Raw genomic sequence first — 25,177 nt, forward strand, 5'->3', positions numbered from 1 at the left:
AAACGTTGAAAAAATAAAAGACTAATAAATGAACCTGGTTATCATTAGTTTGTACATTTCTCTTTAGTTCCAGTAAATATCAGATTACCAGGTTAGGGAATAAAACCAGTTTTAGAAATGTCACTATATTCTATTTAATCAGATTTTTTCTACCAGTTGGCTTTAATGCTGTTTTGTGTTCAGTAAAGTGTGTTGATTTAAAATTCATGTGACGGTAGAAGACAGGGAGTCAGACAGAGTCTACAAAATATCACAAATGAGTGCATGAGAGTGATTGTAAATGAACACCTGATCTCCTTGTGACAGCCTGCTATCTCTGACTTCATACTGCTGCTTTTGTCTGAACAAGATGATCTCTGCTTTTCCTTGATTCTGATAAGCAGCACACTTTCTTCTCAACTCTCATTAAAGCCCATTGACATGGTCATCTTTTATGCCACAAATATTTAAGCAGCCACTTTACTCACTCTGACACTTCTTCCAGCACCCTACCTCCACACCGTGTCTTCTGTCTTTCCTGTAACATTCACCTCGGCTTCTTCTTAAAGTCTGCACTTAAGTCATCAGAGACAGCGATGGCTCCACTAGATTCACTGTAAAATATCTAGAATTTACATTTACAGTATTTTACAACATTTAAGCAAAGTTTAAACAAAAAGAAATAGGTTGAGCATGCTCAAAAACAGGTCATACACAGGGAAGATATGTGAGAAATTCAGAGCACAGAAATGCACCACCAGTAAACTGTGATGAGACTTCATAGTGATTCATATCTAACAGGGATAGATACGCTGATTGAAGTTTATACCGTAGCACACAAGTTTGCAGGCAGTTCAAAATTCTGGCGAAGGTGCAGATAGTGATTGTTTACTGTCTAGAAAGTATCCTGTAAAATGAAGTAATTTTTTTTTTACAATTCAATTCAATTCAATTCATTTTTATTTGTATAGCGCTTTTTACAATGGACATTGTCTCTAAGCAGCTTTACAGAAACATATAAACACAGGATACAGATTTTAAATGTGGCGACGGTGGTGAGGAAAAACTCCGTAAGATGTTAAGAGGAAGAAACCTTGATAGGAACCAGACTCAGAAGGGAACCCGTCCTACATCTGGGTAACAATGGATAGTGTAAAAGTAAAGGAAAGTTCATTATGGTTTAATATGAAATCTGTTTGGCCTTAGAAGCAACCGTAGTCCCAGCAACCACAGTGAGTGTGTCCATCTGGAATTGGAGTAGATGAGAGCTCCATCCAGAGGTAGGGCATCTGAAACGGATCAGGCAGGTCCGGAGAGCAGAAAGGATCAAGATCTCTAGTATCTCCATAAAATCGTGTGGCTTGACAGGAGAGAGGGAGAGAAGAGATTGTTAGGACTGTGCTTAGCGTAACAGAAAGTCTACTCATGGTAGGCTTGAGTAAACAAATACAGGTTTTACAGGTTGTTGTGCTGTTGATGTTCAGTTTGTTAACATGATAATTATGGCTTATGTTGTATATAAAATATACATGAAATAAACACGATGGAGACCTAGTATGAGTAATATGTAATCTTATTGAGAATTCACTGGGCTGGTGGACCGTATGAATGGATGTTCACCTAAGACACAACACAGAGATAAGCAAGGTGCAGGGGGATAACAATACATGTATTTGATTAAGTGGCGAGCCATCCAGGAGTCAGCAGGTCTCAGAGCGTAGGTGGAGTACGTCTGCACGCAGGCAGAAGGTCAACTAAAAGACACACACACACACAGAGAGGCCTGGTGTGTATGCAGAAAACAGAAATTAATCTGTTTCATATTCTGTTTCATATTCTGTTTCATGAAAAACTATTATAGGGTAATGTACATGCAAGCACTATAAACAAAAAAAAAAGAATTGTAGAACAAACATAAAATTTACTCATAATGTAGAGATGGTGTGTTTGAAAGTGTCCGTTCTCAACGAAAATCCAGTCAGGAAGCGACACAGACAAGGTCAAGTTATTTTTAAAGAGTGAACCAAGACAAAATTTATTTTGGAGCCGGAACTGCACCTGCGTGATAATGGTCGCTCAACAGTGCCAACTGATGTACGTAATGGTGTTCCGGGATAGCTAACTCTAAACATATTGATGTCTGGGTCATCCTGACCCTAAGAAAACTGTATAAATAGAAAAGCTTCAGCTCTGGTTTTTTAGATCGCATTTTGGGGTGTCTCAAACTGTGTGGATCTCATGTGGTGGAACGGAACGAATAAACCTGGACCCTTGCTTCTTCTCACTCATGGCTGGTGTCTTATTTTTCTTTCTCCAATTGAATATGTGAGTATCTGTTTCTATGTTAAGTGTCTTCAGGTAATAGGCAAAATTTGAGCCAACACTTACTTCCATGTTGTACAATTTACAGGTTTGCTTGTAATAATAATAGTAATGATAATGCCATTAATCTTATTGTATTTATCCATGCAGATTAACATCAAATAAAGTAGATTTCAAAACAAATACAATGCTGTTTAACATGCTGGAAAGAGATGTATAGGTATGTCTATACATTTCTATAGACATGCCTAAAATCATATTTCTGGTTACTCTACTAATATTAATCCATAAATATGCAAATGAGTTTGAAGCAAGTGGGGGTGGTCTTCCAGAAAGTTTTTGTTTGTGTGACCCTATGCCCTGGAAACACTGAAAAATACTTGGTTGCTGGAATAAAGTCATTTTTCATTCACAAATCATAACAACAAATAACAATTGTAGAACTAGAAGCTTTTTAAGCTTTTCAAAAAACAAAAATGGCTTTCCCGAATCAAGAATTATTTACAGTTGACAACAAACCATCTAAGGATATTTTATCCAATTTACCACTTTAGTTTTTGGGATTGTTACATTCCAGAAAGATCAGAAAATGTCACCGGACATGATATAAAGAATCTACTATGAAGCTGGGCCACCCTTGCAGTGTGAAAATGGGGTCCTTTAGGCACCATATTATTATAAATTATTGATAATTTCCAGAACAAAAACAGACTAAATCAACATATATGCTCAATTTTCTTTTTAAGTATTTAAGGGATTTTTTTTATAGAGCCTAACATATATATGCCCTGTGCAATGTGTATGGTATGTGGAGCAGCATCTCCATAATTAAAATAATGTTCATTTTGTTTGTACATAACTGTAGTAGCAATATGGTTTTATTTTAGCGTTTAGAAAGGCAGTGTATAGGCTACTGATCCAAACCATTTGTAGAAAAATACCCCCCCCCCACCTCCAAAAAAAAAAAAAAAAAACACTGTGTGTCTCCTATTGGTATCTTGGTCTTTGTCCGGTGTATTGCAAATCAGATAAGTCTGTTTTTTCCTTTTTTTCTTAGTTGTACTGTACTTGGGGTATAATTTTTGCTGAAGCCTGGCAACCCTTTCTGCAAGCTTCCGCAAGTCAGTTGAGATTTTCATTCATTTGCAGCATTTGGCAGGCACCTTTATCCACAGCGACTTATATTTATCTCTATTATACAACTGAGCAGTTGAGTGTTAAGGGCCTTGCTCAAGGGCCCAGCAGTGGCAGCACTGGGATTTGAACTCATGACCTTCCCATAAGTAGTCCAACATCTGAACCACTGAGCTAAACAAAATATCAGATATATTATAAATGAATTCCAAAATACACAGTATATTCATGGTAATGTCGACCTGAGATAAGTACAAAAGGTTGGTGACACACCAATAATTTTTAAAATCTTATCAAAGCCCATGCATTCCTCTTTACTAGAGTTTTTGTATTGTAATTACTTGACAAGGACCCCCCCCCCTGTGTGTGTGTGTGTGTGTGTGTGTGTGTTTAGTGAGTTCTTGCTACCTGTGCACATATATAAAGGCTCCATTATTAGGATGTTCATTGATCTATTTGTCTGTGTGTCCACCATTTCCTCTGTCTATCTATATATCCATGTGCCCTCTGAATCTTCACAAATCGTTTTCATGAACATCAAGTTAGCTGGTTTAATATTGTGATGCCACTCTTCACAGCCAGGTGGTGCTGGAAGATAGCAGTTTCTCTTCTAGCAATCCGTCCCAGTTTCATAATGGATAACAGACAGAGATTTCAATGTGTAAAAATAATTTTCCTTTGATAGAAGATATTTGCTATACATCAACATATGTACATAACTGAGATATGCAAGTCAATCCTGAAAATCACTGAAATATACTATGCAATATACAATTCAATAAACATGAATCTTTATATTAAGATTCACTATAGATAAGATTCAATAAACATTATACAGGAATCTTTATGGCCCAACAAACTTAATTTGAATTATGAATCAACACTTCATTTATTCATTCTCCTGAGTTATTGAAAAAAAAAAAAAAAAAAAAAAACATCAGGTTTGATTTCAGGGACCATCTGTCCCTATTACATATCTAATATTCAGATTTCCCATTATAGGAAAAGGCACCCAGTAGGGGCTTGGCAAGTAAATGCTGAATTAGAGATAAGACTTCAACCATTTCACACTGGCATATTCTGCCCATCTCCGAGTTTCCAGTATACTGTAACACCTAGTTGTTCATTTCTAGTTACACTGAGTAACCAAAGGAAGACAAGTGTAAACTTGTTCATCCGATCTAGCATGCACACCTGTGATATTGCTAAAGGCATGCCATCAACAGCCACAGTCCACTCAGGAGAAAGCAAATGCTCACGAAATCGTTTGAAGGAGCTGACCTATATGTTTATCTCAAAGAGTGTTTGTATCCCTAAAATAATGTTATAAATATCTCATTTATAGATCTATAAGAATGTTCCGAGAAAATCACACACTAATTGCTACTTACTAAATAACCCCTAGTGTGGAATATTTTGCAGGGGTTCTCAAAATGGGTTATGGGGAGCATGTATAGGGGCACTTGTTTATTTATTTATTTAAACATTTTGTTACACTGGTCAAAGTTCATATAAATATTAATGGGTTCTTATACGTAAGCAATTAGCTTGTTTAACTGGTCGCTTGAATTTAATTGGTGGTTGTTGTTTTTTTATTTGCTTTTTCACCTTTAACAGCATTTTAGGGTTTTATATATATGTATATATACAGTATCTCACAAAAGTGAGTACACCCCTCACATTTTTGTAAATATTTGATTATATCTTTTCATGTGACAACACTGAAGAAATGACACTTTGCCACAATGTAAAGTAGTGAGTGTACAGCTTGTATAACAGTGTAAAATTGCTGTCCCCTCAAAATAACTCAACACACAGCCATTAATGTCTAAACCGCTGGCAACAAAAGTGAGTACACCCCTAAGTGAAAATGTCCAAATTGGGCCCAATTAGCCATTTTCCCTCCCTGGTGTCATGTGACTTGTTCGTGTTACAAGGTCTCAGGTGTGAATGGAGAGCAGGTGTGTTAAATTTGGTGTCATCGATCTCACACTCCCTCATACTGGTCACTGAAGGTTCAACATGGCACTTCATGGCAAAGAACTCTCTGAGGATCTGAAAAAAAGAATTGTTGCTCTACATAAAGATGGCCTAGCCTATAAGAAGATTGCCAAGACCCTGACACTGAGCTGCAGCATGGTGACCAAGACCATACAGCGGTTTAACAGGACAGGTTCCTCTCAGAACAGGCCTCGCCATGGTCGACCAAAGAAGTTGAGTGCACGTGCTCAGCGTCATATCCAGAGGTTGTGTTTGGGAAATAGACGTATGAGTGCTGCCAGCAATGCTGCAGAGGTTGAAGGGGTGGGGGGTCAGCCTGTCAGTCCTCAGACCATACGCCGCACACTGCATCTAATTGGTCTGCATGGCTGTCGTCCCAGAAGGAAGCCTCTTCTAAAGATGATGCACAAGAAAGCCCGCAAACAGTTTGCTGAAGACAAGCAGATTAAGGACATGGATTATTGGAACCATGTCCTGTGGTCTGATGAGACCAAGATAAACTTATTTGGTTCAGATGGTGTCAAGAGTGTGTAGCGGCAACCAGGTGAGGAGTACAAAGACAAGTGTGTCTTGCCTACAGTCAAGCATGGTGGTGGGAGTGTCATGGTCTGGGGCTGCATGAGTGCTGCCGGCACTGGGGAGCTACAGTTCATTGAGGGAACCATGAATGTTCTGTGACACACTGAAGCAGAGCATGATCCCCTTCCTTCAGAGACTGGGCCGGAGGGCAGTATTCCAGCATGATAACGACCCCAAACACACTAAAGAAGCTGAGGGTGAAGGTGATGGACTGGCCAAGCATGTCTCCAGACCTAAACCCTATTGAGTATCTGTGGGGCATCCTCAAACGGAAGGTAGAGGAGCACAAGGTCTCTAACATCCACCAGCTCTGCGATATCGTCATGGAGGAGTGGAAGAGGACTCCAGTGGCAACCTGTGAAGCTCTGGTGAACTCCATGCCCAAGAGGGTTAAGGCAATGCTGGAAAATAATGGTGGCCACACAAAATATTGACACTTTGGGCCCAATTTGGACATTTTCACTTAGGGGTGTAGTCACTTTTGTTGCCAGCAGTTTAGACATTAATGGCTGTGTGTTGAGTTATTTTGAGGGGACAGCAAATTTACACTGTTACACAAGCTGTACACTCCCTACTTTACATTGTAGCAAAGTGTCATTTCTTCAGTGTTGTCACATGAAAATATATAATCAAATATTTACAAAAATGTGAGGGGTGTATTCACTTTTGTGAGATACTGTATATAGTTACAGTACAAGTTATTATTGTAAATATGTGTTGGAATACACACAGTATCTATGATTATAGACACTTTTGTTGAGTAAAAGGCTGAGTTATGTTAGTTAACATTGACTACTGGTTATGTTCAAATCTGGACTCACACACAGACCCAAAAACCATCAGAAAATGTGCTTTGAAAATTAAGTAGAGTGTTAATAGTTGCCCTTTACTTAATATTTTATGTTAACTAAATTATATGACAAATCTCATAAAGTTCTTAGACAAATGTACTTTTTATTTTAATGTATCGGGCGTACGGTGGCTTAGTGGTTAGCACGTTCGCCTCACACTGCCAGGTTTGGGGGTTTGATTCCCGTTTGCATGTTCTCCCCGTGCTGCGGGGGTTTCCTCCGGGTACTCCTGTTTCCTCTCCCAGTCCAAAGACATGCATGGTAGCATATGCAAAGTGTCTGTAGTGTATGAATGTGTGTGTGAATGTGTATGTGATTGTGCCCTGCGATGGATTGGCACCCTGTCCAGAGGTTACCCTGCCTTGTGCCCGATGCTCCTTGGGATAGGCGGTATAGAAGATGGATGGATTTTAATGTATCACTGTATATGTACAAAATTAGTTTGTTAAAATGTTGAAAAAAAAAATTAGAAAATATAAAGAAAACCCATGTACACATGCCGTCTGTCTTCTATTATAAAATTACAACTGTGTGTAAGTGCAAATATTGAAGACATACAGTTGAGGGGTGGCATGAATCAGTCCAGTACTGCCCACATCTCTCGATTCAGCCTCTGGGTGAGATAGTATAAGAGTGAGAGATTTGAGAGGGAGAGATATTCAAAACACCATTCATAGAATTCATAGAAAACCGTGTTAATTAAACGAAAACTGTATGCAACCCTTTTTCCTTTTATCATAATGACAACCACGGTGAATTAGGTTAGTTACTCTAAATTGTCATCCTATGGTCACTATGGTGCTAGATTTATTGTCCACACACATGACAAGAAAATATCCTTTAAAATCAAACAGACTTGAATATTTTGGCTCAAGAAAAATTCAGTTGTCAGTAGTTAGTAGGTATGATGACCAGCAACATGATCAGTTTTTCAATAACTGATTAAGTGAATATCTGATAATTAAATATAAAGAAACTCCTACTTACCAAATAAGACTGAGATGAATAAAGAAAGAAGGATCCATCTTTTACATGCAATTTTGGTCAAATGGCTTTTCTCTCTGTCCCATTAGGCATTTGGATACTCAAATACTGTTATTTAAGATATTTTAGATTGTTAATTAGCAGGTAAAGTGGAACAAAATATATACTATATGGATTTGTGGACACTTGACCATCACACTCATATGTGGCTCTTCCTTAGACTGTTGCCATAAAGCTTAAAGCATCAATTGTATAGAATGTCATTGTATGCTGTAGCATTATGATTTTCCTTCACTGGAACTAAGAGGCCCAAACCTGTTCCAACATGACAATGTCCTTGTGCACAAAGTGAGCTCCATGAAGACATGGTGTGTGAAGGTTGGAGTAGAAGAACTCGAGTGTCCTGCACAGAGCTCTGACCTCAACCCTACTGAACACCTTTGGGATGAACTGGAACACAGACTGCACCCAAGACCTCCTCAACTAACATCAGTGCCTGACCTCACTAATACCTTTGTAGCTGAATTATCACAAATCACCACAGCCACGCTCCAAAATCCAAAAGTGGAAAGCGTTTACATTCCAGTGTAGAGTAGTGTAGTGTACAGGGTGTCCCAAAAATCTTGATACATAGGAGAACTTATTCTATTTTCTGAGGAAGCTCAGATCTTTCAATGTATGCACCAAGATGCTGGAGATCTTCTACCAGTTTGTGGTTGCAAGCGCGATATTATGCTGTGGTCTGTTGGGGGAGTAACATCAGTGTCAGAGATGCCAGCAGGATAAGTAAACTCATTCACAAGGACAAAACTATGGGACAAAACCTGGAGACGTTTGAGTCAGTGAGGAGTAGGAGGTCACTGAGCAAACTGCTCTCCATCATGGCCAATCCAGCCCACCCCCAGCATGATACACTACAAGGACATCAGAGCTCATTCAGCTGCACTGCCATAAAGAACGTTTTAGGAATCCATTCTCACTTTTCACCATAACATTGTACAACAGGTCATCTCTGTGTGATAGGTGAACACAATACTGCACAACCATCTGTACAGACTGTTTATGTCATACATATGTTACATATATTATTCCCTCCATTTTTGAACACCTGCTTTTATTGCCCATTTTTTTCTTTTATTTATTAGTTATATTGTAGTGTAGTTATATGTATTGTAGTGTATTGTAGTTATATTGTATTGTAGTGTAGTGGTATTTTACTGATGTGCAGTGTTATATTGTTTTGTAGTATTGTTATATTCTATTATAGTGTTATATTGTAGTGTAGTGTAGTATTACTATATTGGTAAATGGCGCACTTATATAGCGCCCTCATTCACATACTCACACACACGCTCACACACCAGTGGTAGCAGAGCTGCCATGCAAGGCGCTAACTTGCCATCGGGAGCAAGTTGAGTGTGTTGCCCAAGGACACTTCGGCATGTGGAGTCATGTGGGCCGGGAATTGAACCCCCAACCCTACGATTAGTGGACAACCCGCTCTACCACCTGAGCCACAGCCGCCCCATTGTATATATTGTATATATACAATGGGGCATATTGTAGTATAGTGTTATCTTGTAGTGTAGTTATATTGTAGTATAGTCTTATATTGTAGTGTATTTATATTGTAATATAGTGTTGTATTGTAGTGTAGCTATATTGTATTCTAGTGTAGTTATGTTGTAGTGTAGTTATTTAGCAGTGTAGTGTTGTTATATTATAGTACAGTGTTATATTGCAGTGTAGTTATATTGTAATATAGTGTTATACTGTAGTGTGGTTATATTGTATTACTGTGTAGTTATATTGTAGTATAGTATTATATTGTAGTGTAGCTATATTGCATTGTAGTATAGTGTTAGATTGTAGTGTAGTGTTGTTATATTGTAGTATAGTGATATATTGTGGGGTAGTTATATTGTAGTATAGTGTTATACTGTAATGTAGTTATATTGTATTACTGTGTAGTTATATTGTAGTATAGTGTTATATTGTAGTGTAGTGTTGTTATATTGTAGTATAGTGATATATTGTAGGGTAGTTATACTGTAGTGTAGTGTTATATTGTAGTGTAGTTATATTGTATTGTAGTGTAGTTATATTGTAGAATAGTGTTATTGTAGTATAGTGTTATATTGTAGTGTAGTTATTTTGCAGTGTAGTGTTGTTATATTGTAATATAGTGTTATATTGTAGTGTAGTTATATTGTATTATAGTGTTATTCTAGTATAGTGTTATATTGTAGTGTCGTTATCTTGTATTGTAGTGTAATTATTTTGCAGTGTAGTGTTGTTATGTTGTAGTATAGTGTGGTGTATATTGTAGTGTAGTATAGTGTTATATTGCAATATAGTTATAGTGTAGTATATTGTAGTGTAGTATAGTGTTATATTTCAATATAGTTATAGTATATTGTAGTGTAGTGTTGTATATTGTAGCATTGTAGTGAAGTGTAGCTTGTGCATGGAAGATAATAAGTTATTTTTCCTGCTTTGTTTGGCAAATTTTCTTATTCGGGTAAGATTTTGATATCCATACGGTAATAATGGATCCCTCAGTATGGGACCATATGGCAACTGTTGACATGAGTCATTTATAACGCTGAAAAACATGATTATACATGGGGTGGGCGTGGTTGCCTGGCAGCAGCGGTGACGCGGGGGAGTGGTCTGCTGCTGGTGGCTGTGCTATGGCGGTTCGGGGTTAGTTAACCGCGGAAGTGTGGAGCTACGATTTTACCGTCGGGGTTCACCTTTATGTATAAACAGTCGGACTGCTCGGTGAGAGCTGCACCTTGTCACAGGTCTGCTAGTGTCTGTTTGGGGTTTTTTAGTGCTAAAGAAGCAGAATCGCTGTGAACTCACCGGTTTTTCTCCATCTAAACGGATTCAGGTGGGCGCGCCCGAGACAGACACACAGGAGGGATGCAAACAGAGACTACTTGTCGCTTTCCTCTGGTGTGGACCTCCATCGTGTGAGCGCATTCAGTTTACAGCAAAAATGTGTTTGGAGATCGAATTTGACACTAAACGAGGTGCTCAGGTGCATATGGACTGATGTGATTTTGCGTCCATGCTGCATAGTGCATCTGTATAGACAGGTTTGTTTCTTGGTTGGTGAATTAAATCAGTTTATTGTACAAAAATAACAATAATGTCGAGCGTACCGAATAGCGTTCCCAGCACAATGTAATGTGTTGATTTAAAACCCATCAGCACCAGAAAGTGACACTGACGATGCAGGTTTGTTTTATAAAAAATATATTTTTCCTTGCAACCGCTGTGGCTCTGGCAGACAGGGACAATGTGCACAGCAAGGCATCCAGCGCCATGCGGTCTGCGAGGCGACAAGCCACAGGTCCAGCTCAGTGGACTCCCTCACTGGATGTCAGGATGCCTTTATTACTGAACAGAGGTAATGCTACACATTTCAGTCGAAGATGCAAAACTAAAAAGTCTGGATGTTACCTTCTGTCACACAGGATGGACAGGACCACCCATGGTGACAGGGTGGTCCACAGTCAGTACGAGATATGGAGAAAGTTCTCTGAACACGAGAGAAACCACAGGCACAGAAGAGGCGCAAAGGAGCGCCACAAGAAACTGGCATGGGAAGTAAAGAAGAGAGTAACTGGAGGTAATAAGATGTCAGCAAATGCCCTTACTTCACCTTTAACGTGGTGGGAACCGATGCCCAAGCCTTTGGCGCTCGCCTCCACCGATTTCCCTTTCGATATATCCAAACACCTGGACTTTGACACCCGGAGCACGGCCCCAGATAACCCGTGGGACGCAACGCCTATGACCCCACCATACCCTGAAGATGAGGAAAACGAATATTTCCCTAACCCCTTCTACCCGGTCACGAGCGAGACTTACACAGCCTACGCCATCACGTGTTTCTCTGCACTCATTTTTGTGATAGGGATCATTGGAAATGTTGCAGTCATGTGCATTGTGTGCCATAACTATTACATGAGGAGCATCTCCAACGCCCTTTTAGCTAACCTGGCTGTTTGGGATCTGGCCGTGTTGTTGCTGTGCATGCCCCTTGTGGTGTTCCACGAGCTGACTAAAACCTATCTACTGGGCCACTTCACCTGTAAAGTTATCCCCTACATTGAGGTAATTGAGCTGGTCAAACTGTAATACTATTATCGTTTATATCTTTATTGTACAATTTAAATTTTTCTTGCTGATTCCTTCTGAGCCTTATCAGTTTGTTAATAAGCCCTTCATTATGGTAAAAAGGGTATTTTAGAACAGGGAAAGCCCTACAGTGTGCCATGCAGAATGAGGCACTGCAGGACTGAGCTGGGGCAACACTGATGTAGGGCTTATTATGTATATACAATACTCTTGTGTCAACCTTTCATTCACTATATAAATATATTCTCTTTTACCGATATTGGTTTATTTTGATTTTTCTAAGCATATATGTGTTAAATCAGATATTCTATCAATTAAAGCACTACACTAGCAGAGTGGTTCACTGTCACTACGTTTAAAGAACAGCAGTATTTACAGAGGAAAAAGAGCATCCATGTCTCGCGTCTGGACATATCCTTAAGCAGACATACACCCAGACACTGCAAAATCTGGGCTGCATGGATCTTTTATGCCCTTGGCATAGACCTTCCAAAACAACCAGTAAAGTCTAGTTTTAGCAGAGAGTCATTCATCCCTCAATGATTATTTCTCTTCTTGTTGTATTGCAATCTCAAATTGATGTACATCAGAATGGGATTTTTTTCTGCTCATTTTGAAGTGACACTACAGAAATAAAATTAAATAAATTATTTAGAAAAAAATGAACAGTCAAAATTAGAAATAGTATTTACGTTTTGAAAGCTCATACTAAACAGAGTATACCTGTGTTAATTTTCCAAGTCTATGTGTGTCCAGTTGTAGGCATGCACAATAAATATCTCTGACTTTGGGAGGTCTCTCAGCTAAAATGGCAGATCAGATCCTGCTGTGCTGCTTTCATGAATTCCAAGGAAGTGGCCAGCTTCAGGAAGCTTCAAGATGAAATTGTTAGGAAGAATAAAAGATAGAGAAGGTTATTAAGACATCTGCAAACCTCTGAACTTTCTTAAGAGCACTGTGGAATCCATTATAACAATGTAGAAAAAATATGGTGTAACACAGGCCCTACCAAGATCAGGCCAAACTGAGTGCTTGGGCAAGAAGGGCAATTGTCAGAGAAATGCTCAATCATCCAGCTACAACACTGAAGTAGTTGCAGAGCTGAAATAGGAGAACCTGGGCAGACATCAACAATATCATCTGTTCTTCACAGATCCGTCTTCTATGGGTTAGTGGCCAGAAGGAACCCACTTCTGGGAAAGGCCATGTTAGAAAATCTGAGAGCTTTTTGAAAAAGATTTTATGGTCTAATCAGTCTAAAGTTGAGCCATTTGGTCTAAAGCCAAAGCATAATATTTGGTACGACTCAAATACAGCTCAACATCCAGGTAACACTATTTCTCTGATCAAGCACAGGGGTTCCTTTTATCAGGAGGAGCTGGAAAACTTCTTGCATTATAGGCAACATGGATGAAGCCAAATCTAAGCAAATTGTAAAGGAGAACCCAGTCCAGGTTGCGAGACATCTGCATTTAAGCACTGAGAAAAAACTACAAAGGAATGACTTGGAGAGGAAAAAATAGTTTGTGTTTTGGAATGGTTGGGTCAATGCCCAGGCTTATTTGGGAAAGGTGAAAATTTGCATTGAGTGGAAGAAAATGCCAAAATCAGAATTTGCAAAGATCATAGAGACCCATCCGTGACAACTCAAATCTTTAATTGCTGCAAAAGGACAATTCACACTGAGGGTGTGAATACTTAAGCATAATACTTTTTAGATTTTTTACTTTCAAATAATTCTGAGGACGTACAAATATTTTATTCCCATTCTGAATACAAAATCCCATTCTGATATACTTTAATTTGATGTTGCAGTAGAGCAAAAAGAGAAATAATCATTGGGAAGTGAATATTTTCCAGAGGCACTGTATGTGTGTTTTTATGTGTGTGAACACAATTTTGACATTTTACAATGGTAAAGTTTAAGTACAAAATATTAACATAACATAGCTACTTATGCAGTTTATAATGATTGCAAAAATTACTGAAGGGGAGCATGGTGGCTTAGTGATTAGCACGTTTGCTTCACACCCCAAGGTTGGGGGTTCGAGTCCTGCCTCCACTCTGGCGTGCGAAGCTTACATGTTCTCCCCATGCTTCGGGGGTTTTCTCCGGGTACTCTGGTTTCTTCCCCCAGTCCAAAGACATACATTGTAGGCTGAGTGGCATTTCTAAATTGTCCATAGTGTGTGAACAGGTGTGTGTGTAATTGTACCCTGTGGTGGGTTGGCACCCCATCCAGGGCGCTCCTGCCTTGTGCCCCAAGTCCCCAGGGAGAAGCTCCAGGCTCCCCATGACCCTGTGTATGATGAACAGTAAAGAAATTGGATGGATGGATGGGTAAAAATACTGATAGTATTTCTGAAAAGTGTGCTGTGATATAATTTATCAAGATATCAATATATCATCATATTTCCCAGATCTACACTCACGGCAGCACAAAAAATGAGCTGTGGTAAGCAATTTTTTGTTTGTTTGTTTTTTGGATCTTGCTCAGCCAAATATATTTTATGCCAGTAAAAATAGGAGTTTAAACCGAGAGTAGAACTCACATGTATAAGCATGCATTATGAGATATTTCTAACTAAGGGAGATGAGTTTTAGGTGCTTTGTCAGTAAACTCTGCCCATTTGACAGTTAGCACTTGTGCCTGGAAAAGACTACTGCCTCGTTTAATTCAGCCTATGAAAAGCTTGGAAAAAATAATGCTGAAACTGCCCATGGTACATAAATATCCATAAATATTTGAACATTGACAATTTCTTTATTTTAGCTGTCTACCACAGTATATTGGATTTAAAAATAAATAGTGATTCTTAGTTCAAAGTGCAGAATTTAACTTTCAGCCTTATTTTAAAGTTTTTACATCCAAATTGGGTGATTGATGTCAGCACTTTGTGTATATGGCCTCCTCTTTATTAAGGAATCAAAACTAATTGGACAATTTAACATAATCATAAATTAAATTGTCATTTTTAAAACTTGGTTGCAGTAAATGACTGCCTGAAGTCTGGAAGACACAGACATCACCAGACTCTGGGTTTCTTCCATGTTGATGCTCTGCCAGGCCTTTACTGCAGCTGTCTTCAGATTCTGCTTTCACTTTGCTCTCAACAAGTCAAATGCAGCTCAATTGGTTGCAGGTCAGGTGATTGGCTTGGCCATTGGAAAGCAGTCAGTGTGGTCAACTTAGTGACTTTGTTGCTAGGCTTTTTAGACCCCTTTAGTGACTTTTTGAGCAGATGTTCATGATCACCATTGTTCCCAATAACCAGTCACTGATCACCATTATTCCCAATGACCAATCGCTGTTCAGCACTATTCCCAATGACAACCACTGTTCAGCACTATTCCCAATGACCAATCACTGTTCACCACTATTCCCAGTGACCAATTACTGTTCACCATTATTCCCAATGACCAATCACTGTTAACCATTATTCCCAATGACCAATCACTGTTCACCACTATTCCCAATGACCAATCACTGTTCACCACTATTCCCAGTGACCAATCACTGTTCACCACTGATCCCAATGACCAATCAGTGTTCACCACTATTCCCACTGACCAATCACTGTTTGTCCCACCCTTACACTTTTTTCATTCTTTGTTTTAATCTTTATTCTTGGAGATTTTTACAAGTAATAAAAGTTTGTACAGTTTCCCTCATGACTACTGACCTTTCACACCTACTCACTGTCACTGCTTTTATAAAAGAATGCTTTTGTCTGCATTCTTGATAGAAAGTATAGTGTTTTGTAAATGTGCAAAAGTTTACTTTGTGGTGCCATAAGCAGAGATGACGTATTTCTAAATTCTTTAAAGAATGTATTATCTTAGATTAAAAATCTATTATTTTCTATTCTGATAAAACTATTGTATTCAATTTTATTATATTATAAGTTAAAATCTTCCCTCTTCATGCATCCTGATTTGTAATTTGATTTGCCAATGATCATGATGAATAAATTAATATGAAAATTAGCCTATGACGTCATCTAGTGACTGCTAGCGACGTTTTGAGCACACTTTGGTTACTTTCCTCTAAGAAGAGTTGGCAACACTGAGAAAATTCCGCTTCTTTGCCTAAAAAAGTCTTGGGTTGCTATCAAAGTATGCTGTCTACCTCTGAACGTCATTGTCCATCTGCCCTGTGAAGCGCTGTCCAGTGAGTCCGATGAGATAATATAGCTGTATACTTCACCCCGCTGTTTTTTCCCACAGTCACATCATCAGTAAATATAAAGGAATTAGTTCCATTTGCAGCCATGTATGACCACGCTATAAGATCAGGTAATATGTGTCTGTTAATGAGCAGTTCCGGCACTTCCTCACTCCTATCTTCGCATTGTTCTAGTACAAGTTGATCTTTGTCGCATCTGTCTGTAGGATATTGTTCAGAACCGTACAGGCCATTTTAAATGTTGTTAATCTCGAATCTAATCCGGTTTTCCTGTTTTCAAGGCTTACCAATGTTTTACATCTTGTGGTAGACCCTCTGTATTTATCCTGATGAAGTCTTCTTTTGGCTGTTGACTTTAACAATGACACACCCACCCCCTGAAGGGTGTTCTTGATCTAGCCATCTGTTCTGAAAGGGTTTTTTTTCACCAGGGAAAGAATTAATTTGTCAGTGTCCATATATTTATGGACCAGAGTGTATGCAGAATTCACAGCAAACCTGTAGCGCCCACGTGTTGTATGTGCCACTGTACATGTGCGCTCACATTTCACAGTGCTAAATCACTGTTTAAAATGGATGCCTGTTAATTGTCTTATTAAAATGGATCTTCTATGTTTGATGCAAGACAGACCCACATCTAAAAACGATTCCAATGTGTGTCCGGTGCTGGTCTTTAGTGTGATTCAGTAAGTGACTCCTAATCCTGTAATAAATCACCCAATGTAGAGACCTGCAAATATGCTGAAAAAGATAAATTGATGGTACACAAAGACAAGATAGATATGAGTACTAGAGACATCTATGTTCTTGGCAGACATAAGCCCATGTGAGTTCTTGTTTAAGCGTTATATATTTTCAATATTTGGAAAACAGATATATGAAGGTGAGTTGAATGACAACCTTAAATTTGGAAATTTGTTTGTTGCAAATATGTGTAATAAAAGTGTATCGATTTTACATAATCTCTACATAATCTGTTTCGTTAGTGCAAGTGTTACTCTTCACAAATGTGCAGATTTATGTATTTAAGATTTTTTTTTTTACTTGCCCTCGTATATTAAAAACATTAATCAGTATAATAAATGTTATCACCTCATAGTGCTTACAGTTGAATAGTTATAGTTAATATACTGCATAATTATTGGGTAATAGTCTGTTAAACAATAGACTAAATAATATGTTTAAAATACAGAAATGCTGATATGGGCCAGGCAGAGCTTGAGTTTGACACCCTTGTTGTAGAGGTTGCATAGAACAAGGCCAGGCATGTCTACATTCCAGATAAGAGGTGTGAATTGTTCTGTTCTACTCGCTGACCAAAGTGCCTTCATGCCTGAAATGGCAAGATTTACTTGGTGTAGAAATGTTGATTTACAAATCCTGGTATTTCTATGACAGCCCCAGAAGTGTTGAATATGTATGTCTTAGGATTATTCTCATAATGCATGGCCTTTTTATTTATTTATTTATTTTTAACAATTGGCAGGAATATATTAAAAGCTGTACATCAACCTGTTAAATACTGGAAAACTTGAATGTGAATGATTTTTTTGTGTTATGGAAAAAGCAACAATGGAACATAATTGAAATAATTATGAAATCAGTTTTCTTATACAATCTAAGTAGTGTTAGCAGTTGGGCTTGAACAGTGAACAGGCAAGAACATCCGTTTTTGTTCCTAAGTCACTGCTCTGCCCTCAAAATCCTCATGGCAATGATCATTTCTGAATTCTTTCATGTGACTTTTGAGTCTAATTGATCAATTGACTGTATATAAATGTAAGCATGTTTAGAGTGGTGTCTTTGTATCTAATGATAGCACTTTGTCACATTTTCTTTTGTCTGCTGTCTCACCGTAGCCATTATGGCTTTTGTCTGTAGATGACTCCCCATGCCTTCCTGCAGTCCCTCACTGTAATCCCATTCATCAGTAGAGAGGAGTTATTGCCACACACCCCTACACCAAACTGTCCCCTCCATCCTCCCAAGAACCCTGTATGAAAGCGCCACTAAAGGCAGATTAATAACTGCTGCTGTCATTGGGCTAAGAGCTCTTAATCAGGAGTTTAATGGACCATAATTGAAGCCAGTAGCACAGAGTGGCATATCATCTGCTGCTAGGAAGCGTGAATGACCCAGTGTACCCTGCACAGTTTGCACTTTGTCATTGATTGCGACTGAGAAAGAGCAGACTGAGTTTGCTTTCACACCTGAGTCCAATAAGAGTGATTGATACTTTTGGTTTGTGTACTAATTGTTTTGGTTTGGTTTCATACTGCATATAATTAAAGGGAAAACATTGACTCCATCAGCTGGAAATATGTAATCATCATGAAACTGTTTGGAACTCGTGTTAACCGGTAGAGTTCTCCACAGCTAGGCTAATCGATAAAGGCAATGATGTAAGAGCAGTCATCTCCTGTTCATTTCTAAGCTTTGTTAGCAGACACACAATCGAAACGTTTGAAACATGATTGGTACATGATTCACGGGACATTTCTGCCTGAAAACAAATGCAGCGAGTGGAAGGTTGACATAATAAATGTGTGTGACACCCTTCTTCCAGTGCAAATGTTATGAAATCCTATCACAGGTGGTCACTGGACACGCATTCAAAATGCTAGGTGTAAACGGTTAATGTAATAAAGCTGGTAATTTAAGTTTTTTAAAAACTAATGTTTAAAGGCTTTCCCCAGAACATTTGACAGTGTTTAGCAATGTATAAATCGAACATTTTAGTGAGTATTCAGAAATGTCAATGATATACAATCCTGGGCTTTTGTCTTTTTAGCACAAGATTAATACTGAGGAATATTTCCACATTGTGGTTATTTGGACCTGTGTATACACCCATAGATATGGATGGGAAGCAGATAATAGACAGCCATACTTAAATGTTTGATATTGTGATTACAGTAGTAGTGTTCTTCAGTCAAAATGCAGCTAGCCTCTTTACAGTAATAAAGGTTGCACTTATCGAATGTTGCCAATCAGAAAACCACAGGTGGTTGAGTGATAATGGAGCACCAGTCTAAACTACTTAATTAATGTCATTCCATTACTGGATACTAATGGATGTTATGATTCATAATGGCTTCTGGACATTTTGTCAGGGTGCTTTTTGTCAGGATGTTAAAGCCTTGACGTATCCAGTTTGACATGGACTTTTAAGGCAACATGCAACATACAGATCTTAATGCATCAGTTTGTCCTGTATTTTTTAGTTTTCACACATCAAATATCAGCTAGGGTAGTATATAGCAAGGCTTGTTATATGTCATAGTTGGAATACTTCTAGCTTATGAGCTAGAATTTAATGTTTACTTCTGCTAAAATATGGCATAGATAGGTGACATTTCTAGCTAGTGAAATTATACAGTACATGTGATGACAAATTTGAACATTTCTGTAAAGCATAGAGTAACAAGGACGCAGTACAATTAGACTGGGACACTGAAATTTTTTTTTTGAAAACATGTCAACACCTGAACACCACATGGGAAATGTTGTCAGCTCTTAAACTAGGTTTACCTGTCTGTCAAATATAATTTAGCCTGCAGATAAGGCTGATGCCACGGCAATGCAGCATAAGGCCTTGTAATCTTTCTTTTGAAAATGCCAACATGCTCTAATGCAAATGCTGAATCCTGGCCTTTGTTGCAGAGTGGAATTTCTCCCTGTTTCTTTTGTGACTATGACTGAACTGCATTTCAGAAATCAGAACCCTTTATTCATCATATGTACACATGAATTTCACAAGGCAAAACAGCACAAGGAGGTCCAACACATGTGCCATGCATGTTAACAGCATATGTATAACAACTGTATGTGACCAATAGAAAGAAACTGACCATAGTGCACATATACAGTGTATATAAAACATCTACATGCCCCTGTGAAAATAGCAGGTTTTTGTGATATTTAAAAAAAAAAAAAAAAAGACACCCAGATAAGTCATGTCACACATTTTTTCCAACTTAATGTGATATACACTATATTGCCAGAAATAATGACACCTGAACATCAATCAATCAATCAATGTGCTTTTTGAACATCCCATTCCAGATGTAGTGTGTCCCCCCCCCCCCCCCCCCCTTTGCTGTTATAATAACCTCCACTCTTCTGGGAAGGCTTTCCAGTAGATTTTGGAGCGTGACTGTGGGGATTTACTCATTCAGTCATAAGAGCATTAATGACGTCGGGCAATGATGTTGAGTGAGGAGGCCTGGAGTGCAGCCTGTGTTCCAGTTCAATTCAGTGGGGTTGAGATCAGGGCTCTGTGCAGGACACTCGAGTTCTTCCACTCCAACCTTCATACACCATGTCTTCATGGAGCTCGCTTTGTGGCATTGTCAGGGTGGAACAGGTTTGGGTCTATTAGTTCCAGTGAAGGGAAATTGTAATGCTACAGCATACAAAGACATTCTATACAATTGTTTGCTTCACACTTTGTGGCAACAGTTTGGAGAATAATCGCATATGGGTCAGTGTGTAATGGTAGTGTGATGGTAGTGTAGCAACCAACAACATTTTTTTTTTTTAGAGTTAAAAACAAATAGAAAGGTTTTAGGGGAAAAAGTAAAAACATTTACCTGGTTGCACAAGTGTGCACACCCCTTAACTAATACTTTTTTAAGCACCTTTTGCTTGTAATACAACACTCAGGGTTTTTGGGTAAGAGTCTTCCATGTACTTCACAAATCTTGATTTGGCCATTTATTCCACTCCTCCTTTCAAAAATGCTCCAGATCTATCAAATTGTGATGGGATCTCTCCTGTGCACAGCCCTCTTTAAGTCATTCCACAGATTTTTGATAGGATGTAGATCTGGACTAGTGACATAATTTTTCATCTTCAGCTGTCTGCCTGTAGGTTCAGAATAAATAAGTATTTGGAGCTACCCATGTTTCCCTCTATCTTGACTAGAGCCCCAAACCCAGCTGAAGTGATGCAGCCCCATTGCATGATGGTACCACCATCATGCTTCACCTTGGATATGGTTTTCTTTGGGTATTCTTTTATGTCCAAAAAAAACAAAACACATTTTGCAATATTGTTTGGGGTAATTTAGGTGGCCTTGAATGTTTGTTTGTTTTTTTTGAGAAAGGGCTTCTCTCTAGCCACCCTACCCTACAACCCAGACATGTGAAGAATACAAGAGGTTGTTGCCATATGCTGAACGTTACCAGTACTTGCCAGATATTCCTGTAGCTGCTTTAATATTGCTGTAGGTCTGTTGGCAGCCACCCTGATAAGTTTTCTTCTTGTCCTATTGTCAATTTTAGAGGGATATCCTGTTCTTGGTAATGTCACTGTGGTGCCGTTTTTTCTCCATTTGTTGATGAAAATCGTACAGAAACAGCTGATCCTTATTTGGGGTGAATCAGAATCATTTAATTGATTACAGGTGTATGATAACTACTTTTGCACATGAGTTTGAATATGATTGGTTAATTCTGAGCAGTCACACCCATATCATGCCCCATTATAAAAGGGTGTGCTCACTTATGCAACCAGATTATTGTTATTGTTCATTATTAAGGTTTTTTTTTTCCTTCCTTAATGACATGATTTATCTTTATTTCATTTTTTTTTACATCACAAAAACTTTTAATTTTCTCAGGGGTGTGTAGACTTTATATCCACTGCATATGCTCATGTTGAAAATAAATATAGACTCGTTCAGTGGTTAATGTAGACTTAAGGTGTGTTTTTTTTTTATGTGTCTTTCAGGTAGCCTCACTTGGTGTGACCACCTTCACCATTTGTGCCCTGTGCATCGATCGATTCCGTGCCGCCACCAATGTGCAAATGTATTATGAGACAATTGAGACTTGCGCATCTGCTGCTGCTAAGCTTGCCGTGATCTGGGTCGGTGCATTACTTTTGGCGTTGCCCGAACTCCTGATCCGGCAGCTGCTGAAGGATTCAGACACAGAGGAAACAGAGCGGTGTCTGGAACGCATCTCCATATCACTGCCTGAGACTCTTTATGCACTGGGCCTGGCGTATGAGAGTGCTAGGCTCTGGTGGTGCTTTGGGTGCTATTTCTGCCTGCCTGCTCTGTTTACCATTGGCAGCTCATTAGCAACAGCACGCCGCATGCGCCGGGCCGAACGTGGATGCCCACGTGCCAACAAGAAGCAGATGCGCCTGGAGAGCCGCATGAACTGTGTTGTGGTGGCACTGGCTGTGGTCTACGCTGCCTGCGCAGTGCCCGACAATGTCGCAAACATGGTGGCAGCCTACATAGGGCACCTGGACATGGTGGGTGTACTGCGCACACTTGGTCAGCTCTTACTCTTTCTTCGCACTGCGATAACACCCGTGTTGCTGCTTTGCCTATGCCCACCGTTTGGTCATGCTTTCCTAGAGTGCTGTTGCTGTTGCACAACTATGTGTGGTGCGGCGGCCTCCTCAGCAGTGGGCAGTGACGATAACGAGCATGAATGTACCACCGAGCTGGAGCTGTCTCCATTTAGCACCATCCGTAGGGAGATGTCCAACTACACTGCGACAGGGTCCCACTCCTGAGCCACTGGTGCCAGTGTACAGTATGTGTCAGTGCCAACAATACTACACAGTGTACTGCAGAAACACATACTTTCTCACTTCTGTAAATACTCTGACCACTGTCTTTTTTTGTATTATTATTTGTATTAGTATATGTTTTTAAAAACTAGTGACTCTTTACATATTTTTTGCACTGCCAACTGCTTTAGCTTTGTTTATATGTCTCTGCATCTTACTGCTAGTAATATTCCTATGATATCTGTATATGGCAATATGTTCCATGCCTTGACCTTTCTTTTAATGAAGGTGATTGTGTAAATCTGTCTTGAATTGCGTGAAGCAGTACACTTGAACACCTGAAGAAAATCCCTAGTGTGTGTGTGTGTATGATAGCAGAAAAGAAAAGTAGATATCAACACTATGCTCAGTGTGCTTAATGGTTTCTAAGTCCATTTTTATATAACCAAAAATTCTCTTTAATAAACTCAAGTGTTTGCTGGGAAGTGGCATATCGTTTGAAATTCTTTGCTGGAAATTGGTATATTAAAATGCAAACATGGCCTCTTTTTTTTCATTCAGTACATTGTTTGTCAGCAAAATAGATGTTACAAGTGGTCTGTCTAGTGATTTATTTTCCCCACAACATGCTATTGAACGAAAAGAAGAAGAAAAAAAAACCTTACGAAGATATTAACCATGCTTTGTTGTCTTTGTTGTCTTTATGTTACAAAACACAGATACCACAGATCTGTCACTGCTGTTCATGTGTTTATCTGTATAATCGTATTAGCTGTCAGACTGAACAGATCCAGGGAGAGTCTGTTTTTATCACAGAGCATGGAGAAGCCTACTTCCTACACACAGCTTTCTTATGTTCCCCCATGTGTCTCATGTAGTTCATGTCATCTGAACAAGACCTATCTGTTGTTTTGCCCACTTTTAACTTTCAATTTGGGACAGAAGCTCAGTTATGGCATAATCTACAATTTAAAATGTCCACCAGGAATGTCTGTGTTCTTGTTGGACATTGGATGCTTCACTTGTACTTGCTGGATTCCTGATTGGAATCTAAAATACCTATTGTCACTTTAATGCCCTTGGTCAGTCTCTCTCTCCCTCCCTCCCTCCCTCTCTCTCTCTCTCTCTCTCTCTTTCTCTCTCTTTCTCTTTCTTTTCCCTGTCTTTATTGTGAATGTGATTTGCATTTCCTTGGTAAGTGTTCTTGTTCTAGCTCTGGCGTGTGATTACTGCACTGGTGTTCCATTTGACTTTAATCCAATTATGGTGCCAAATTCAAGCATCAACCAACAGCGTCTTACCTAAAGCTAATTTATATGCAGAAATAGTGGAAATAGAGACTCCAGAGCCTGCTAGAACGGTCTGTTAACCTAACTAAAGAGTGAGTCCTTAAAACAATGACAGCAGTTTTCATGGCACAGGAGTTAAATACACAGTAGTTCCAATGCCACAGTATTAACTACTTCTGCATACAGAATATATCTATTTATATAGCTATATAATCTATTTATATGTTCTAACATCTTTAATCCAGATACTGTATAACTGTGTGTGTGTGTGTGTGTGTGTGTGTGTGTGTGTGTGTGTGCTTGTTTCCGGAGCCTTTCTCCTCTTCCTAACCCTTTGATAATGAAGAGCTCAGCCGATGCTTGTCTAAGTTGATTTCTATCTCACTTTGCGGGTGAAGGTTGAGAGTACTCTTCAATCTGATCTTGTTAGCACAGTCAGTTAGCATTACTTGCTGTTTTCTTGAATGCTTAGCTGCTGTGGAGGGATAACATTTCCCTGGGCTGTGTTACTACCTTCTTGATCTTGCTGTTACTCGATGCTTGCACTGAAACCTTTTTTCTACATCTGAGCATCTACAAAGAGCTGTTCTTTGCATGAATGGTGAAATATGTACTGATGCACTGATGCTTGCTGAAAATGCACAGTACCTAGTCAAGTGTATTAGGGGAGGCCATGGATTATTAGGATAAATGGAAATAAATCTTCAACAATTCGTGACTGTTCTTTATTAAATGCTTAGCAAAGTCATGGAATGCTAGCAGCATTCCTATCGCTGTTAGTAGCCTGAGAACAATTATTACTTGCAGGCATGGGGAATTTAGTTAATGTGGAGGATGCTACTCCAACCAACCAACAACCCCAATGTGGCTAACCTTTTTTAATTAAAAAAAAAAAAAAAAAAATCGAACAAGGAAGCAGGACCTCAAGAATACTTGACTGTACAGTACACTGTCTTTGCTGAAAGTCCCACAAAAAGAGCTGGAATTCCCATCATTACAGCACAGCTCATCCACATCCATTCAACCCTCTTCCCCTCATTTCTGCTCCAACAACCAATCACGAGATCACTCTACCGTGACGTATTCTACCAAAGAGTAATGGTTCGATGCACATGGATAAAATGGGAACGGTGGAGTGGAGAGTGAAAATATATTTTTTTAAAGAAACA

The 25,177-nt window shown here is 39.0% G+C and overlaps 1 protein-coding gene across 1 annotated transcript; it reads left to right on the forward strand.

Moving 5' to 3' along the window:
• Nucleotides 1–11,336: 11,336 nt before the first annotated feature.
• On the forward strand, nucleotides 11,337–23,511 carry gpr37b (G protein-coupled receptor 37b). The gene is made up of 2 exons (XM_053650861.1): nucleotides 11,337–11,978; nucleotides 21,922–23,511. Exons 1-2 carry the CDS (start codon nucleotides 11,337–11,339, stop codon nucleotides 22,720–22,722), a joined length of 1,443 nt encoding a protein of 480 aa, XP_053506836.1. The 3' UTR covers nucleotides 22,723–23,511.
• Nucleotides 23,512–25,177: the final 1,666 nt, after the last annotated feature.

This window comes from Ictalurus furcatus, chromosome 19 (genome assembly GCF_023375685.1).
Source record: "Ictalurus furcatus strain D&B chromosome 19, Billie_1.0, whole genome shotgun sequence".
Lineage (NCBI taxonomy): Eukaryota > Metazoa > Chordata > Actinopteri > Siluriformes > Ictaluridae > Ictalurus > Ictalurus furcatus.

Excerpts from the sequence above, each read along its gene's own strand:
- gpr37b (XM_053650861.1), top strand. The coding sequence starts at position 11,337 with ATGGACAGGACCACCCATGGTGACAGGGTGGTCCACAGTCAGTACGAG. Across the intron at positions 11,979-21,921 it reads AAGTTATCCCCTACATTGAG|GTAGCCTCACTTGGTGTGAC; the intron begins GTAATTGAGCTG and ends TGTGTCTTTCAG.